This window comes from Panthera uncia, chromosome D2 (genome assembly GCF_023721935.1).
Source record: "Panthera uncia isolate 11264 chromosome D2, Puncia_PCG_1.0, whole genome shotgun sequence".
In the NCBI taxonomy this organism is placed as follows: Eukaryota; Metazoa; Chordata; class Mammalia; order Carnivora; family Felidae; genus Panthera; species Panthera uncia.
The window spans coordinates 45,220,381-45,240,461 of record NC_064818.1 but is presented as its reverse complement, the minus strand read 5'-3'; the positions used below and the strand labels follow the sequence as shown (position 1 = coordinate 45,240,461).

Sequence of the window (20,081 nt, the reverse complement as noted above, 5' to 3'; positions counted from 1 at the left end):
TCTAGAAGCTGGAGGTATTTTCCCTTGTGTTTTGTAGCCTCGGGTCAGCCCCTCTTTCTTCCTGTTGGCCTCCAGACTCTAGTTCCTGCTCATGGTGGCTTTGTCCTGTCCCTTTCTCATCCTCTGGAGAACCCCGAGAGCCTCAGTTTACCCCCTTGCTGCTCTGACTCGCTGAGCTGCCTTCTCCATTCCCAAGCCCTGGCTCCCCCTCCGGCCTCTTGTCCTTTGCTGGTGCCTTTTCCTCTGCCTGGACACCTTCCCCTTGCCTGGTTCCACTACACGGCTGCCCCCACCCCCAGCCCCTGTCTTCACTAGGTCTTATTTGTCCTTTCGTTTTTAATTTAAATAATGCGTGCTCCAGGGGCCTTCTCAGACTCCCCTGGGCTGGGGTAGACCCCCCCTTCCTCCCCCGCCCCCACGCCCCCGTGGTCTGCCTGGATGGTTGTGGCTGCTTGCTTCCTTGTGTTCCTGGGACCCCACGCGAGGAATTCCCCACTCTGCAGGCGCCAGGGCACACGGCTGCAGCCTCAGTGCTGAGCTGGGTTTGCTGAGCTGGTGGTCTGACTCCTGTGCCCTCTGGTCGTGGTCAGAGGCCCCCCTTTGGAGCTGTCTTTGCTCAGCTGTCCTCTCTCCCCAGCTTTCCTTTTACTTTCTATCTCTGGAACCTGCAGGCTCTGGCAGGTGTGGGCTCTGCCCCGGGTCTGGGAGCTTTCATGGGAAAGGAGGAACGCTTCAGCCCTGGGAGAGGAGCGGCCGAGTCCTGATTACCTGGAGCTGGTAGCTGCAGTCAGTCTAACAAGATGGGGAAAGGGTATCGAGGAAGAGCAGTTTCCGGTGGTTCCTGGGCTTGTGAACAAGGAGCCTAAGGTTTCTGCAAATCCAGAGCTGTGTCAGAGGAAGGCTCTAGACCCCAGCACACACCCAGCCGCCACCTGTAGCTGGAGTGCTCCACACCCAGGCTGACCCAAAGCTTCTCTGGTGTTCCGTTTGGGAGAGGACAGAAGCCTTCCTCCCACATTCAGACCTCATGTGCTTAATTCATAACGTCAAACAGCCCCCTGGAGGAGCGAAAGGGCCAGGACCACCTGCCTGGTCTTTCTGAAAAGTGCACCCATCCACGAGCTCTGTGGAAGGGAAGGGGTACCAAACACCCACAAACACCGAACCAGCTCAGCTAGAGAAACACACCTTGTGTTCTGCGGGGGCCCCCGAGATCAGCTTACATTTCAGGGAGGCTCAGAACAAATGGGCAGAAAGAAAGAAGCTGTCTCACTGAGTCCTTTCTACACATTCGGGTCTTACGTCCCCATTTTTGGATGAGAAAAGGGAGGCCCAGGATCAAACTGTGTGTGAAAAATATTTGGACTGTTCCCTTTCCATTTGCACTTCCAATTCCCGTTCTGACCCTTTCTCCCAGTGGGATCCTGGCTGCACTTTACTTGGTCTGGGATCTCGGGCAGGAAAGACAGAGGCATCCACAGCAACGGCAGCCATGTGTGTTCCATGTGTGTTCCACATATGATCTCTGTGTTTCGTGTCTGTTCCACGAGTGTTTCCCATCTCAGGGTTGCAGGAGCAAAAGTCACTTGTTTCTCCTTGGCTGAGCGTTTCTTCCCTCTGACCCATCATTATCACTTAGTACCAGATACTCAGTCTTATCACTTGAAGCTACTTCTGGTTTCATGCTCAGTGGTTTTGAGGGTCACTTCCCAGAGAGCTCAGAGTTCTCTCCTTCCATCTTCTCTCTGCATCTCACAGGAAGAGAATCTGAGTTCCGAGGAATCTCACATACCATCCTGAAGGGGGTCCTTTGTTGCCACAGAACAACCTGCTGGGCAGTGTGAGTGGAGCAGGTGCAGAGGTGTGACAAGGTGGCAGAGGTGATCCTGAACAAATGAAGAGAATGGGGACTTCCTGAAGAGGTGGCTTTGTGCTACATCTTTTTTTTTTTTAATGTTTATTTATTTTAGAGAGAGAGAGAGGAGAGAGAGAATCCCAAGCAGGCTCCAGGCTCCACACCATCAGTGCAAAGCCCGACATGGGGCTTGAACCCACAAACTGTGAGGTGATGACCTGAGCCAAAGTCGGACACTCAGCCGACTGAATCACCCAGGCGCCCCTGTGCTAAGTCTTGAAGGATAAGTAAGAGCATTCCATGGGAACAAGGAAGGTGTTGCATCAAAGACAGCAGCATGTGCAGTGGCTGCTTTCCTTGCTGATCCTGGTTGGGTTTATTAGAGGCTGGGGTGTGAGCAACTTGTTCACCGCCAGCCTCCTCTACTCGCCTCCCTGCCTTGCCAACCTGATTTCCAATGATGCTCTATGAAGGACCTGCCACCCCAGTCATCAGGAGTCTTCTGATGGCAGGTGACAGTTACTTAGCTTGGATTAGATTAAGATAAAGAAAGTGTTTCCTTACTGAGGTGACTGAAAAGTCAAGAAGAGGTGTTTCAGGCACAGTTGGATTCAGGCCCTCAAAAGATGTCTTTAAGACTTGGTCTCAGCTTGACCCTCTTCTGTGGGGGCTTCAATCCTAGCAGATTCTCTCCATCCAGTGGGCCCCCCCTCAGCCCCACAGTTACCTATTCCAGAAGGTACTCCTGTTTCTCCATATTTCCCTCCAAGTCCCAGAGCTGAGTCTTACTGGCCTGAAATGGTTCACCTGCTCCACCCCTCAACCAATCACTGCTGACAGGAAGATGGAATATGCTAATTAATCAGGTATGTTCATGCATCCATCCTGGGGCCAGCCCTGGGCGAATCACGTGGAGGTGGTTCCCAAAGGAACGCCGAGGTACTGCCAGCAGCCGAGGGGTCGGAGCGGGGGTGTGCAGGTGACACAGCAGGTGTCCATTCTGCACACCTCCATTTAGACTTCTAGCTAGTGGAGACGGAGGTTTGCAGGAAGTGCTGGACATCGCCTTTGACCCTCCGATTTTTCTTTTCGTCTCCCTCGTCACTCTGTGAGCTCCTTTATGGGGCACAGGTGTCTTGGGTTGCTCTTGGATGCCCTACCCAGAGCAGACTGCAGGCACTTCATGCCTATGTGTAGACTGTGTTAGGAGATGATGGATGCCTGTCTCGACATTTGAAACCCCTTCCCCTGGCTGGGGATGTTAGAATGAGATCTAAAGTTAGGAGCCATTCTGCAATATTTAAGTTCCAGGATGAAAATGACCAGGCATCCATTGACAAACACTGAGGGCAGCTTCTCTCTATTTTTAGTTCAGTTACTTATAGAACAACATCTGAGTTCTCACACGCCCACTACTCCACAATGGGAACCACATAGCCTGATCCTGCCCAAATAAGGGTGGTGAAGAGTGCCAGCCCCCACTGAGGGCGGGCCCAACAGGTGTCATGGACAGCGCAGGAGGTCTGGACATCAGGGACGGGCTCTCAGTGGGTCAGATTCCAACTGAATGGGGCAGAGCCTTGCTGTGCCCTTAGCTTACTCTCAGAGAGCAGCCCTCTTGCTGCCTTCCCCTGAAGGCTCCCCTCTCTCGTCCCAGGGGAGGGGACCCAGGGAGCCTCAAGGTCTCAGGACCATTTCCTTCCCGTTTGGAAACCACTTGCAGAAGCAGACCGTGCTCTGCATGTCTGAGGTGGGATGAGCTGCAGAGAAGAGGGCTGGAGGCTGGCTATTTCGGTGGGGAGGGATATCGTCCTCCAGAGGCATGTTCAAATGGGGCAGGCGGAGGAAGCAGGGACCTGGACAAGTGTAGCCTCACATGTGTGGCTTGGCAAGAGCGCCTGGGCACACAGGAAGACTGTGAGGGTGGAGACCCATCTAGAGGCAGCCCCCTGCTCTCTGTGCTAGGTGGCAGCAAGGGCTGGGCTCCGGGACCTCTGCTCCTGACCCCTGCGCCTGCTTCAGTGTGGGCAGTCCCGGGAGTGCTGGCAGTCAATTCAGGTGTGGCCAGCACTGTGCCCACTACCGCCTGGCAAACCGGTCAGCACAGCCCCTGCGTGCCCCCAGGGAGACTGGCCTTGGTACGGCCAGCCCCTGCTCAGCCCCCTTGGACTCTCCCCTGGGTTGGAGAGTCGGTCCTCTGGATGCTAACCTTCCTCTTCCTGCTTGCAAGAGAACCCAGAGAATTCCAGCAGAGAATGTGCCTGGCAGCTTCCTCCTGGGGCTCTCACAGATCTCAACGCAGGGGCACGCCGGAAGCCTCTGGCTGTGCTGCTAGGCCCATCCATCCTCCAGCTGCTTTGCAGAGTCAGGGGAAATTAGCACTGGGGGCTCACCCGGGGTCTATGGCCCAGGAGGGACTCCTCTAGCTCAAGACCCTGGCAGGAGGCGGGTGGTGGGGTCAGCTGGGCTAGTGTGTTTATGACAGATCCTCACCCAGGGGCTTGTTAGCGGGGCAGAGACATGAGCGGAGCATGCAGGGGGAAGGCTGCAGGGAGGGAGTTCCCTCCCCAAGGAGGGGAAAGGCTGCCGCCGAGTGGCCATCTGGCTGGCTAGCAGGAATTACTGGGACCGGATGTGTCCACCGCCCGGGTTCCTGTGCCTGCAGGTGGAAAAGCAGTGGCCCCATGGAAGGCATTCTCTCAGTCCCTGACCTCAGTCCCTGACCTTGGACGTGGTAGAAGAGCCCGAAGCCCAGAGAACCAGGGCAGCACCTGGCCTTTTGTGACATTAAATGTTCTTTCTCCTTTTTCCTTCTCAGCCCTGCTGTCAGAGGTCTGAACTCCTGTGGCATAGGCTCCGGGTGCCCATGCGTGACCATGTCTCTGTGTTTCTTTCTCTCTGGCTCTCTGACTTTTTCCATCTCACTCTGTGTTCTTTCTTCCTTCTCTATTCAAGTTTCATCTCGGGCTCATATAAAGTTTTTACGCTGCATGCTCTACGTGGAGAGGGATGGTCACCAGGGGAGGAGCCAGGAAAGACGTTCATGTTCAAGGGGGTAGGGGAGAGACTGTCCCCTTTGTGGGCTGGCCTCGCTTGCTGATGCCCTGCCCTGCCCTGCCCTGTCCCCTGTCTCCTGTCCATTTATGGCAGAGGGGGGGCCAGACCGATGTCAAGAAGGGAGCCAGGGTGAGCACACAGCATATGCAGCTCTGAAGTTTGGGCATCAACCTGGAAGTCAGCTCCTAGCCCAGCCCCTCAAAACAGCCCAACCCAGCCATGTGCAAAATATAAGATTTTGTCCCATCCCTGGAATAGTTTTCAACCTAGCTGGAATGGCAGGATTAATGTAAGGAATGTAAAGAAACAACGAAGCTCAGCCAGAGTTTCAGAGGATGGACGAGACCAAGGTCATATCGTACGTGGGGGTGTCTGTGATGTGTGTGTGTGGATGGGCCTCACGTAGGGGCACGCATTTCAGAAGAAAGGCAGAAGTCGTTGAATTTCCAAGACAAACTGTGGTTAGAGCAAGGCTGTGTACCTTTGCTTCACAACTTCCCAGCTTTATCCATCTGCTAAGTGAGGCCAGCGGAAAAATCCTAACCTCCTTTACGATGATCCTTTCCCCTCCAAACACACACAGAGCAAGAGGTCAACCCAACACATCACCCCAGGCAGCACTGACTGTAGTCAGCAGATGTGGTCCTGTGGGGAATGTCTTTACTGAGCAAGTGCCTCTGCCATCTTTCAGCCTCCCAGAGGTGGGGGGTTGGGAGGTGGATTTGTCTTGGAGCTAAACTGGGGAAGATCCAGCCCCCAACCCCACAGGTGTGGTACTTCCGGCTTCTCTACCTTTGCCTGGAAGCTTGCACCTAGAACCAGGCTTGGGTCTCATCACCCCCAACCCCAAACCCCTCCAGCCCTTGGTCTTAATGGGTGTGGGGTCATTCTGTTAGCTCCCTGGGATTCGACCTTGCAGGACTTCCGGGGCCTCTCAGTGCAAGTCGCATGGCTCAGACTCTGCGTTCCACTTCTCTTGGCCTTTGGGCCCATTGTCAAGTCTTCAATGCCTTTGGTTCCTCATTCATCAAAGGCAGGTGAGAACAGCTCCTATCTCTCACAGTTGTTGCTGTGAGTATTAAATGTGTTAATGCAAGTGCCGCACCCAGTATTGTCTCAAAGTAAGTGGCCAATTAATGAACACCTTCCTCTGCAAGGCCTACCACTCTGCCTTAGATCTTCTGGGCCCTTCTGCAGGGACAATGGCCCCCACCTGGAAGCCACGTCTCCTGATGGCAGGAGTCCTCCTGGCTCGAAGAGTGAGGCACCCCTGCCGCGTGCTCCGTCACCGTTATTCACCCATTCGCAGAATGTCTGTTAATACGTCCTTCGTACCCGACGCTGGGTCGAATACTGGGGGGCAGAACCCCCCACAGGGCATGCAGAGCACAGTGGGGAGACTGGCCAGAAGATGCAGTCTGTGGATTAATTAGCTGAGAGGCTCTCAGGCCGCAGGGTGCCTGGAGCGCGGCAGCACTCTGTAACATTGTTAGATAAATGCTGTGGTCGGGTATGAAGGCTTCACAGGAGGGGGAGCAGGTCGTGGGGCAGCTGAGCCAGGTGTAGGGGCTCGGGAGGAAGTAACATGGAACCGAGGTGAGGAGAAGGAGGAGAAGCGAGAAGATGGGGCCAGGCAGAGGGGGTGGCCCGGGGACAGCAGAGCCTGCGGCCTGGGTGGGGACTGGAAGCAGTGCAGTATGGCTGGAGTGAGAGGGTTTGTGGGAACGACAGAAGAAGCTAAAGCGGCAGCAAGGGTCAGAGTTTGGGTCTTGGAGACCATATTAGAGAGCTGGCTGAACCCCGAGGGCCACTCGAGGGAACCCGGCTCCCCGTGTGGGTTCGGGGGAGGGCTCTAACATCCCTGCAAGGTTCCAGGACACCCCGTGGCAACCAGCAGCCTGCCTCTGTGTTCCTGAGGCTGGGGGCCAAGCAGGAGGGCCTTCCCGGATGTGGGGGAGGGAGTGGCTGGGGACAGGGGCCGGCCCTCCACCCCTGGCCTGATCACAGCCAGCAGTTTGGTTCTAACCAGAGTCTGGGTTTTCTTTCTTTACAGATGTTGGAGTGTTAGCAACGGGCAAGTCTGCTGGGGCCGAAATTGGTAGGTGGCTGTCCTGCTTCCTCTGCGTGCAGGGCTGAGGGGGCAGGAGGGGGACACTCCAGAAGGCCTGGGTGGGTGGGGCGTGCAGGGTGTGTGTGTGGCTGGTTTCCTGCCTGTCATCCCGGAACAGGGGCCGCACTCACCTCCAGACCTGCCTGAGGAGCTAACACAGCTTTACCCCAGGGGCATGGGTCTGCTGGAGAGCCTGTCCTCAGAGGGGTATGAGTCACCAGTGTCGCCCCTGTCTGTTCTCTGTAAGCTGAGCAGCTCTGGCACCTACAGGACCTTGCATTCTGCCATGCTTCCCTGCCCCGCCCCGCACCTGCATGGTTGGTCCCAGCTCCTTTCCACCTCAGGGGCTTGCCTCAGCAGGCACGGTACAGTCTGCCTACTCCGGGAAGTCTCCCGGCTCCCACGCCAGCACAGCCCACCCCTGTTACCTGGCATTAGGGTGAGCTCCCAACTGCCCCAGCTGACTCCCCTCAAGATGGAGTCTGATCTTTGCCTTCTGCTCACCACAGAGCAGGCAATGAACACGTATGTGATAAATGAATCAATGAAAAGATAAGTGAGGAAGGAATACGGGAGGCCAGAGAAGTGAACCATCCGCCGCTGGGGAATGATTCCCTCAGCTGAAGAGAGCAGGATGGAGTTCTAGGAGGAGGGGATAGGGTGTGGGCGAGGGGCAGGGAACGAGTGTGCCCCTGGGCTTCAGCGGATCGGAATGTGGAATTTTAGGGTCCTGCACACGACTTTGGACTTCACCCAGATTGTGAAGGGAGCTGCAGAAGACCTCTGCAGGATGGTGACTGGTTGATGCCCGTTGTTCAATTCCTCCCTGCCCTGCAGATATCAAGTACGCCATCGTCGGGACGGCTGTGGGCCTTGCCATATCGGCTGGCTTCTTGGCCCTGAAGATCTGCATGATCAAGAAGCACTTGTTTGATAATGACTCCTCGGACCTGAGAAACTCAACCCTGGGCTTCAACGGTAAGGGAGCAGTGACCTCCGCCCAGCCCAGCCCAGCCCAGCCCAGGATGGTGAGGGCAGCCTGAGGCACCGGGGAGCTCAGAAACTTGGTTGGAGAAAGACTGAAAACCTGGGTAGAAAAGAAACGCAGTGAGCTCTCTGTGTCTCTGTTGATCTCTCTCCCTACCCTCTTCTTTTTCTCTCTCGGTACTTTTCCATTCCTAAGAATCAGATTTCTTGGAAAAAGGTGGAAGGGGAAGGGGGCTGAGTTGGCTTCAGACAGAAACGTCTATTCTCATATCCAAAAATGTGACCAGATAAAATTGATCCCAGGAGGTGATGAGGCTGGGTGGTGCTGTGAGCTCAGTTGATATGGGCCGAGTTGCTCATAAATTGGTCTTGCTTGGAGCTGTGCTGGGTCCTCTTGATCCAAACAGAGCTGGGCATACATGAACTCTGGCAGGTTCTCGGTGTCCCACAGCATCTGCGGGCAAGTGAAACTCACAGACACGGGGCAAACAGTTTGTGAGTTTTGATAGCAAAATACAACAGTGATTCGCATCCCCTTTCTCCCAAGTTGGGACTCGCAAAAATCATTCCCAGTCTGCTTCATGAGATGACGATGCAGTTTTCCATGAGGTTCTCCCGGGGACGAGGAGGAAGGAGCCTCACTGTGTCTCTGCAAAGTGCATTTACTATCTGCGAAGAGAGGCAGAGGGGGAAGTCTGGGCCAGGGAGAGGAGACACAGCCTTTGGGGGCTTCCTGAGATGCCAGCATGTCCAACTGAACAAGGGGTTTAATTGGTCACAGGACTTTGCTTACCATTGCTTTTGTATCCTTAGGAATAGGCAGGGAGAGGAAAAACCCTCTCCATCACAGAATGGGAGACGTGCTGGATCCCTTTAGGGCAAGGGGGTCCAGGAGTTGCAAGTGAAGGGGGATAATGGGGAATGATGAGGGTAGGAGGGCCCTAGGGAAGGCTTGGTTCTACTTATGTGCCCAACTAAGGGGGCTCTAGATGAGACCTGGATGGACAAACTCCAACAGAGCCAAAGGGGAAGGATGAAGAACACTCAGCCCAAGACCACCGCCCCCCGTGCCCCCAACCCAGGGAGCCCTTCAGAGCTGCCTGAGTCAGACTGGCTCTGACTCGCTCCTGCTTGCCTGACACTGAGTGAGCTGCACCACAGGTCACAGTGTCTCCTTCCTAATGCTTTTCTTTCTCTGTTTAGATTCGGTCACACTAAAGAAGAGAGTCCCAAGGTAAGGTCACTACCGTGGTAAGTGAGGGTATCATTTTTCCTCCTGTTTTATCCATTGTGCTTCCTTGCCTGTCCTCCTAGCCCTTCTATCTACTCCAAAGTGCTTCCAAGGAGGCCAGAATGCACCCCAAGTCTCCTCTTCCCTTCTATGGTTCAGTGGGTAAGAGTCATGAGAGTGGGGGGGGGGTGGCGCACAGGGTACAGTAGCCAAAGGGGACTTGGGCTGGCCTCTGCATACCCTCAGTTACCTGCCCCACCTCCCACACAGAATCCCTCAGTGCATCCCCCCAACACTCAGAGAGAGGTCCCTAGCCCTTGCCTTGACCCACTTGGGAAGCCCATGTGGCCTACTCCAGGTTAACTGGCTTCCCCACTGGCAATGAGCCACACTGTTCTTCCACATAGAGACTATGTCCTCTGAGACAACCCTGCCTCAGGACCTTTGCATATGCTCTTTTCTGTCATCTGGAATGCTTTTCTTCCAGATAGCTGCACGCTTGGCCCTTCACTTCCTTCATATCTCTGCTTCAGTGCCATCATTTCATTTTAGATGGCCTGTTTGAAATAGAACCCCCTTCCCCTGATTATTGTCTTCCCCTTCCCTAGCTTTATTTTTCTTCATATTACTTTCCATTCACTGACATCATGTGATATATTTCTTTTGGTGGCTGTCTCCCCGAGATGTAAGGTCCTTGAGGGTGAGGTCTTTCTTTTCATCTCTGTAGCCCCAACACTTAGCACAGTGCCTGCAACAGAGTGGGTGCTCCAAGTAGAGGAGGTGCTCCGTGAGGGCTGGCATGCAGACAGAGTCTGGGCTGAGTGGGGGGGTGGGATTTAGAGGGGATCTGGAGCATGGGGTCACCTCCACTTCTTCCCTGGGACCTCGGACTCAGTGGGCGCTGTGTCGTGAGCATGGAAGGAATGGTGGATTTATGTGTGAAGGAGACAGACGCGTGGCTCACTGTCACCAGGGTCACGCCCAGGCGGTGAGCTGCAACTGGACTTTCTCAAGACGTTCACTTCCTGGAGGACCTCCCCTCCTTCAGATGTTCTCGTTTCTGGGCCCTACAGTGCGTTTCCTCAACTCTACCTCCAAGCATTAACCCCTCTCCTCCTCTGACTCTCACTGTTTCTCTGTCTCCCTCTCTCTGTCCCATCGTCTCCCCCTCCATTTGGCCACCCTACAGGGGCCTCCCCTGGGGGAGCTGAGTGTGATTAGGGTGACCATTTACCTTATCATACAAATCAGGACTTTGTGAGGGTGGAGAAGAGGCACTGCTAATGACTGTGTGTGATAGTTGTAAACCTGGGTGGTTCTAGAACACAGGCGCCTGTGTTTAATGGGGTTCACCCTGCAATTAGTGCGGCCATAAGGCAGTGGCCTCCAAGCCCTGGGGTGGCCACACAGTTCTCTTGCTGGCAATGTCACCTCCTCTGCATCTGGGGTTCTCATGCAGGGGAGGGGCAGTCCCAGGGAGCTTTTGGAAATGTATGGTAGAATTAGGGGCATTTATGGGCTGGGAGACAAGGCCATGTGTCCCATCTCACATACACATGTTCGTACACACCCAGACCCACACTGGCTGAGGTTGGCACATTCCTCTTTAGAAAAGAACACGTTACACACCTCCCAAGTGCCACCAAATCCCTGAGACCTCTCGTGCAGGAAAAGTAGAATTCCAAGTTGGCTGGCTCTCGCTGCCCTGTCCTTCCCCACCCTAAGGGGCCTTCACACTGGGGCAGCTCTGTCTTCTTTCAGCCCTCGGGGGATTGGCACAGTGATAGGTTCCACTGAAGGTGCAGCTGTGACCCTTGTCAGGAGGATGTCCTTGTCCTGGCTCAGCCAGAGGCAGCACTCCCACTGCTCTGGGCTCTGTGCTGACTCAGGCTCTCCCACTGTAGAGTCAGGGCAGACAGACCTTCATCAGGGCTTCGAACAGGGCTTTGGGCAGACGCAGGTATGGGAGGCCATGGACTGAGTCTAGTAGGATGAGAAGGATTAGCTCCTGATAGTAGGGGGAGAGGGGACCAGGAAATGACTAGATGAACCCCAGGCATAGAACGTGCATTGCCTTTGGGGGTCCAGCTGGTCTCTGTGATGGAGAGTACAAGGTAGGAGTCAGTTTTGGGGTAGATGGGCTATGTCTGCAATGATGAAGAATCTGACCACAGCATGGCTTCCGGGGACCTCTGCTGGGTGGCTGACACACCCTGGGTATGTGGCTACAGACTGTTGTGGCCAGCTCGGGCCCCATGTCATGACGGAGTGGTCCTAGAGATCTTCTCCCCACCCACGGGATCGGGCGTGCTACCTTGGCCATCGAAACCACCCACACGCATGGAGGGGAACTTTGAGTTAGGGTACCTTGCATTGGAAACTCCAGTGCCTCCCAGAAGTTTCTGAAGACCCTGTTTCAGGGATATCTTAATCATGGAACTCACAAAAATGGCAGATTTCACAAATCCTAATTTCTGGTCCTGGTACATGCGTGTGTGTGCATTGGAGGGTGAGGGGGTGGAGAAGCTCTGATGTCTCGTAGCGAGTGACTGACACGTGTGTGTGTGTGTGTGTGTGTGTGTGTGTGCGTGTGTGCCTGTGTGAAGACTCTGCTGTGTGCAGTACAAACAAACCACTTCAAAAGCCTTGTTGAAGCAGCAGTTGCTGTGGCTTTCTGTTCCCATGTATGATCCTGTCAGAAGAACATCGCGGTTTTGTGTGCATTTAGAAGTTCTGAATTATTTTGAAACCTCGGAACTAGAGGAGGCCATTTTCGTAATCCTGAAGAGGTGACTGTAATAGTCATTCAAAAATAAACATGGTACAAGTGAAGTCCAGGAAAGGGAATGTGAAGGAAGCAGGGGGAAAGCAGGTGGCTGGATGAAGAAAGGAACACATGAAGGGCAGGGGAGAGTCGGGCGGCTGGGTGGGAGTCCTCCCCCACCCCGGGGATATAGCCCTGCACCAAGTTCAGGGAAGTGTTCTTGGCACGTAGCAGACCAGAGCTCCTCCACAAACAGGGATTTTTGAAGAGAAGGGAGGCACAATTTAAGTTTCCAAAACTGACACTAGATGGAGTCAGGCTGAGTCAGGAAGAAGTTAGACCCGAAAGAAAAAGTTAAGGACAGGCAAGCCGTTCTCCTGGAGCAAAACTTTGCATGTGCTTTTTGTCATGTAGGGATGAGTTAATGAACACCCGATTCTCCTGTTTTGTGGGTCACACCTCAGTTTCTCCGAAAGGTGAGTTGTAAGAGTGGTCACTTGCTCTGAAAGGGAGAGAGAGACAGTGGCTCTCCGGAGGTGGCCCCCCTGCAGGATGGGAGGGAGTTGCTAGTCACGACTGCTTGTGCCAGGATGGCTGGGAGACCAGGAATCAATCAGCAGAGTGGTTTTTTTTTTTGTCCCTAAAAAGTCAATATAATGGTACTTCAGCAAGATTTAAAATGAAGCTGTGGGACATTTGCGTAAGCAGAGCTGAGAAAACAGGATTTTAGAAACAAGATCGTTAACTTTCTCGTACTTATCAGTTTTTTCCCTTGAAAGGCCAATCGAGCCATTAACTAACCACCTTGGTCACACGATGAAAAAAAAACTCCAAAACTGAGTCATCAAAACTATTGGTTTGGCTGAAGCGTCTGTTTCCTCTGTTGCTTTCAGGTCTCAGTGTGGGCGTGGCCTGGGCTTGTGGGATTGGTCAGAGTTCATATTCCCTGGGTCCTCTTGCCCACATCTCGTGCACCATCGATGTGCTCTCACCTTCCTTCTTTTGGAAAACTCTTCAAATCCACCAAAAAGTTGAAAATACCGTGTGATAAAAACATGCACATCCTTCACCCAGATTCACAAGTTGACATTTCCCCCATTTGCTTTACTCTGTCTACATACATTTTTTTTCTGATTCACTTAAAAATTAGAGGCAATATCACCTCTAAGTTAGCAGAGATATTTTACCCCTAAATACGTAACCGGGCGACTCCTGCATAATCACAATACGATGACCACATCTGAGGAAATGACTGAGAAAATTCAATAATGTCACCTATTACACAGCCCGAGTCCAAATCTCTCTGATTGTTTCAGAAATATCTTTTATAGCTCAAGCCTCCCAAACCAGGATACATGGTATTGATTTTGTCTCTGTTTAGTCTCTTCTTGTGTTGGACAACTCTGCCTTCTTCCCCTGTCAGTATCGAAGTACTTTTGTATGATGTCTTATCTTCTGGATTTGGCTGACGGTTTCTTCCCGAGTAGATGCAGATTGAGAATTTTGTCAAGAACACTACGGAGGTGACATTGTGCATCGTTTATTGTCTTACATCAGGAAGCACATGATGCCAGGTTCTCTCACTGTTGGTAATGCTGTGTCTGATCACTTGGTTAAGGAAGCGACCGCTAGACCTCTGTGTTGGGGAGACCAATTTTCCTCTTTGTAAGTAGTTGATAATCTGAAGGGTGGTATTTTGAGACCATGTGAACATCCTGACCCCCACTGATTCTTTGCCCGATGATTTTACGTTTGTTCACAACCCACGTTTGAATCAGTTATTGCACTGGGAGTTACAAAATGTGGAGTTTCTAATGCTGGCATCTCTTCTTATTCTTCTAGAAAAAAGGACTTTTTCCTTCCCCCTTTTCTCTTTCTCTTGTTGAACATCATTACTGTGGATTTCAACATATTATAATTCATTACCATCATAGATCTTTGTGACGTTCAAATTGTCCTCAGTTTGTCCAGTACCAGTCACTTCTTGGTGGTTCTTGGCCATTTCCTGGGCTGACACGACACAATATCCCTGTCTCACCGTGTACTGTCCCTGCTCAGACCTGGAATCACCCATGTGTTCCTTAGAGATCCCCTGTTTTTTCTTTTTTGATGTGGCATAGCTTTTAGAAGGCAAGATCTGGACACAGTGTGTACTCGTGTGGCTCCGGAGACATCATTCCTTCTAGGCCCTCTCAACACACAGACTCTGGAAATGTATATTTGAGCCACAAACTCAATACCAGAAGCCTCTTCTTAAGCTTTCCTCACTCCATATTTCTGTTTTGCCTCCTCCAAAGTGACAGCTCTGTTCCACATAAATGTTTTTACCCTTTATCTATCCTCCAATACCACAAAAAATACTTCCAGAATCATAACACTATACAACTACACATTTGCAGTAACCTGAAGATTTCTTTGCAATTCTTTTTATTTAGAATTTAGCCCTCCATATATAAAGAGTATTATATTCCTTTTTAAAAAATTTTTATTTAAAAAATTTTAAAATGTGTATTCATGTGTGTGTGTGTGTGTGTGAGAGAGAGAGAGAGAGAGAGAGATCAGGGGAGGGGCAGAGAGAGAGGGAGACAGAATCCGAAACAGGCTCCAGGCTCTGAGCTGTCAGCACAGAGCCCAATGCGGGGCTCGAACTCACGGAATGTGAGATCATGACCTGAGCCGCAGTTGAACGCCTAACTGACTGAAGCACCCAGGCGCTCCTAAACAAGGATATTTAGAAAGCCATAAAGGTGGCAAATAAAACGGAGGAAAGTAATATTTTCCATAATGATGCTGAGAGAGATTGCCACTTGGGAAAAAGAAAAAATTGGATCCACATGTCATACTATGCACCACAATAAATGTCGAATGGATCAGAGATATAAATAAAAAACAAAACCTTATAAAAACTAGAAAAAATATATGTGTGTACATATGTAAATATGTTTTAATTTTATAGAAACTGTATACAGATAATTTTAATTAAATACAGCTTTGTAAAAGGAACACAGCGAGATAAAGCAGAAACTATTGAAAATTAAAAAAAAATGATAAATATCCTGGTTTATTTGGACTATTTCTGGACTTGGTATTACTTTCCGTGGTATTTGTGATTATTGGTGTTCTGGCACCACACTCCGACCTGTGAAGGCTTTATGGCTTGTTCCACCATCTGGCGTGCTCCCATTGTGTTTCCTATTCAGAGGCACGTTTCTGCTATTCTCTGTTAGCCATTCTTGCGTATTTGTTTTTCCCTTTGAACTTCAGAACCAACTCCATGACCTATCCACAGAACAAACACCTTGGTTTTTTTGTTGGGGTTGCATCATGTATGTGTATTAAACTGAAGACGATCGGCTTCTTTATGACGTTAAGCAGTCCTTCGTGGAAGGGGACTTTATTTGCAAGTCTGTGTTAGTGTGTCTTAAGAGAGCTTTTGGCTTTTACTGTATGGGTTTTCCACATTTCTTGTGAAGTTTACTCCGAAATATTTTTATGTTTTTGTTACTTTTAGAAATGGAGTTTCCCATTATGTCTTCAACTTAGTCATTGATTGTTGATGGATTGTTTTTGGTATGTTAATATTATAGTGGCAGCCTTATCGAAAGCTTTTCTTGTGTGTGTGTTTTTTTTCTTCTTGATTTCCTTGAGTTTTCATAACAGATCTCCTTTCCCAGTTCTTATGTCCCTAATTGTTTTCTCCTCTCTGACTGCATTGGCTAAAGCCACCAATGTTTTTTTTTTTTTTTAATTTTTTTTTTAACGTTTATTTATTTTTGAGACAGGGAGAGACAGAACATGAACGGGGGAGGGTCAGAGAGAGGGAGACACAGAATCTGAAACAGGCTCCAGGCTCTGAGCTGTCAGCCCAGAGCCCGACGCGGGGCTCAAACTCACGGACCGCGAGATCGTGACCTGAGCCAAAGTCGGCCGCTTAACCGACTGAGCCACCCAGGCGCCCCTAAAACCACCAATGTTAATAGCGGAAACAGTGCACGTACAGCCTCCAAAAGTCTCTTTCTCGTTCTCTAGATACCCAACCCAGGTCTTCTGCCTGATTCACCTGCTAATCCAGCCAGCAGCTGCTATCCCAGCCTCTGCCCAGCTTATCTGTTCTTGCAGTTCTTCCTGGCTCTCTGGGGGCTGGTGACACAGCTGTATGCAGAGGAATGGCTGCCGTGCTGGAGAATAACTTCCTCCATGGAGATGGAGTAGCTCACAGGTGCCACTTCCCCAGCTCAGGGTGATCGGGAGTAGGAGGAGCCTGCGTTCCTGGTTTCCCCCTTCTTCTATAGACACCTGTATCCCAAGGGCAAATGCTGCATATATCCAGCTACTTCAGATCCTCTTCCTAACAACACCAGAAAGGGTCCTTTGAACTCAGGACTTGTTAATGGGGTGATGAACAGAAGGGGATGAACTTTCTGTTGAGCCCATGGACCGCTAGACCATCCGACTCAAACTTTGGACCCACCATATTTTAAAAGAGAAACACAAAAATCTGACAGCCATTAGACTCTCTTGGAATCCCGTCAGACTTCTCTGTCACCATCCTTGCTCGTTTCCAATTTGTGTGTCTTCCATGTTGGTTCTGCTGCCATCAAGCTCTGCAGTCCTGACCTCAACCTGTGTCCTTAGTCCTCCACACATGGGGTAGGTAGTATTGCCTCTTTTATGGCCTTTGGCTTGGCTTATCCCATCGATGCTTAACTCTGCCCGATCTTCCTGCTATTGCTGTCCCTTCTTCCATGTTAGATATCAAGATATTGAGACTGAGCATGAATGATCAAAGGACATAAACAAGTATGCAACATTCAATGTAAACATAAATATGTCATTCCGTTATAATTACAACTATTATGTGAAACTACAGTGAAGCGTTGGTATGAATTCAATCTCTGTGCATGGAAGTGTTGGTGAGGCCTTTAGCTGAGAGTGGCCACAGCACGGTCTGTGTCCTACTTTCAGCCTTAGCTTTATTATCCTGGGGTCTGGTTTGGTGACCTCATCTTTTCTTCTGTGTTCCTAATTTTATATACATATAGATAGATCGGTATAGTAGATACACTATGTGTGGATAAGACTCACTCACCGTAACAGCTCACGGTCAGGCTTGAAGGTATCTGTTTCTAGTTACATTTGCAAAGGTCTGTCTACCTTGTTCCTTGTAACATCTCCCCAGACCCATGAAGTCTCTTCAAGCACGTGAAGTGGCATTTTCCTGCAGATATGCCTCTTAACCTTGAGGAATGACTTCTTCCCTTTTTGCCACGAAAGTGGGTGAGGTTTTGTGGCTTGAGGTTTGGCAGGCAGAAAACATTCTCTCAGTTGAGCTCTATCTGAAAAACCGTCCCTTTACCTAGAAGCCACTGGTCTTCAGGTACTTTTCTATGTTGCATGAGGAAATGTCCCACTTTGCTAAGATATGCTGATGAGTTCTTTCATACCTACTTAACTGTGTGCGCTGCGTAAGCATATGCCGTGATTGGTCAGAGCATAATCACTTTGTCAATAAGTCTTCCAGATGGTTCTCTTCCTTTCCAGAGATGCACGAGTGATTGAACTCTAAATGAGTGGCCTCTTCAGGAGAAGAGGTTGGGAGGTCTGGAGAGCTGCCCACAGCATCGGTCTCAGAGATGTCTTGAATTTGACCTTCCAAAGCTCTTGAAGGATCTTCATATGGAACTCAATACCCAGGGCAAGTAATAGATCTATAGTGTCTCTGTCTTGAGGGAAAATATCGATTCTCTTCCACAAGAAGCTGACTGCATAGAGTGAGGCACGAGCACTTTATCCAGAAGTAAGAAATATGGAAGTCAATAAATCTATTCTGCCTATCCTGGTTCTCCATGGAGGAGCTGTTCATGCTTCTATGATAGCATTGTGTCCATATCAATGGAACCTACCCATAGCAAATGGCTTATGGAAATGGGGACCAAAGTCAAGACACAGCCTCCTTAACACCTCCATCTATCAACAGGTATGCATCATTTTCTAGAACTGTTGGCCTCAACTTCTCAGTTGCCATGAGTCCCTCTGCAAAAATTCAGGGGTGCTGAAACATGAAGACCATGGGGCTATCTCCAGTCTTATAAATGAAAGACTGACCTTCTACCGGAAGAAATGGAGGGCTGGGCTGGAGAGGAAGGTGTCTCAGTGACCGTGGGATGGCCTGCAGCTCTGCAGCTCTTTGAATGATGGAACCAACAATGAAAAAGCTGATGGTGTGCCTTATAGGGAGCTATACAAATGTAGGGGATTATCATTATGCTTATGGCATTATCTTGTGGTACAAATGTGAGTGACTTTTGCATGGAGGACATGACTCACAGAGGCTTAGGAACCCCCCGTCTTTTTATTATTGCCATGAACCTAAGGTTCTGTGACACAGGCCCCATTAACATTTCTCTCCCCCATAATATTAACATTGCATTTCTGGGGCTGCACTATGGAATACTCTCTGCCTTTCCAATTCAACAGAAATCTGAGTGGTTGTGTCGACTGGTTCTCATTGGATTGGGTTACTCTCCTTGTGTGTGATGAAAGATGAGCAATATTTCAAAACAAAGTACTGTGTTGTAATAATTTGCCTGGATTCCCAGGGTGTCTTTTATCTGACTTGATAACAACGTAGTTCATTAGCAGCCTTTGTTAACTGATAACCTAAAGCGGTAACATGATACTCATAAGCAATTTTCTGTGTGTAAGATAGAATAAACCATCTTGTAAGGTATCTGTTAATTGATTTGCGTCTTTTAACAGCATTTTAATTAAGACTTCTGGTTTGTGAATGGCAGAAACACTTATAAACTGAAGAGGAATGCTTCAGGATTCTCAGCAATCATTTTATTTTCTATAGATACGACAAAGCCGTGGGGTCCTCTCCTCCATCCCACATCGTGATGAATTTCCCCAGTGCCATTCCTGGGCTCTGGTCCTGTTTTAGCCCCACAAGAGTTTCCCGGGTGAAGAACACAGAGAAGTATGCTGAAGGCCAGTACTCTCTCCTTGGGTTTTAAAGGCTGACATGCCGTGGGAGGCAGAATGGGACTCTTTGCAATGGGTCCCTTTGGCTTAAACCCCAAATTCAAGCTCAACGGGTTCCTTCTGTGGCAGTCCTCCTGGAAGCTCTATGAAGCCCCTCTTGACAACCCCTCTCCTTGGGAGCAGTTCCTGGTGATGGAGGTTCCAATAGGCAGGAGCTTGTAGAAGTGTTTGGAAGCAACCACAAGAAGTCACTGTATGTGTAGGTACAATGTCCTGAGTGAGGGTCATTCTGACTGCCTCACCCAGTGATTTGGAAGTATGGTAGCAGAGGCCAGGGGTTAGGAGAAACCTCTGTCTTCCCAGCTCAGTAGGCTCCAGGGCCCCCTGAACACATGCAGGTCCTGGAGAGCCCACCTTGGCAGGTAGAACACCTGCCCAAAGAGAGGGGACAAATGACACTCAAAAACAAGGAGGAAGAGCCATCCTTACATGGGCGGAGCAAACTGCAGATGACACCAGCCTGCCAGGATCTATGGGAATAGCTGTGTTTTATTGCATCCAGGACTCAGTACCCAGAGGAGGAGAAGGTGAGACGGGAGAGGGTTATCTGGCAAGGTAAACAAACTTAAAATGTGCATCAGTCTCTTTCTATCTCTATAAATTAAAAATATGTTTACATTGAATCTATAAATTAAAATCAATACATAGAAAGCAAACATATATATATATATATATATATATATATATATATTCCTCTAGGTGTGTTCCAAGGTGTATATATCATAGAATTTTAAGAAATATATGGGGGTTTGACTAAGTTAATAAGTGACACTGCTTTTCATTACCCAAGTTTGGAAATAGCTGAGAGTGGACAGACAAGCAGACGGAGATTACAATATGAGAGTTATTGTGATTTTCAAATGAGTCACGACACGTCAATATCGCGCTGGGGCCACAAGAGTGCGGCTTGGTGTTCTCATCCCAGTCCAAGTAAGAGGCGAGCGTGGCTTGGGCTGGGGTGCTGGAGGCAAGGATGCAGAAGGTAGTTGCACGGGGAGGGGGTTTAGAGGCGGAGATGTTAAGACTTACTGGT

At 50.1% G+C, this 20,081-nt stretch overlaps 1 protein-coding gene across 1 annotated transcript in view; it reads left to right on the top strand.

Annotated features, from left to right (window-relative positions):
* Positions 1–18,734, top strand: part of TMEM273 (transmembrane protein 273) — a 34,561-nt gene extending 15,827 nt beyond the window's left edge. Inside the window, exons 2-5 of the mRNA XM_049645350.1 lie at positions 6,966–7,010; positions 7,860–8,000; positions 9,213–9,243; positions 17,546–18,734. Coding sequence (XP_049501307.1) covers positions 6,966–7,010; positions 7,860–8,000; positions 9,213–9,243; positions 17,546–17,570 — 242 coding nt within the window. The 3' untranslated portion in view covers positions 17,571–18,734. The remainder of the gene's footprint in view (positions 1–6,965; positions 7,011–7,859; positions 8,001–9,212; positions 9,244–17,545) is intronic.
* Positions 18,735–20,081: the final 1,347 nt, after the last annotated feature.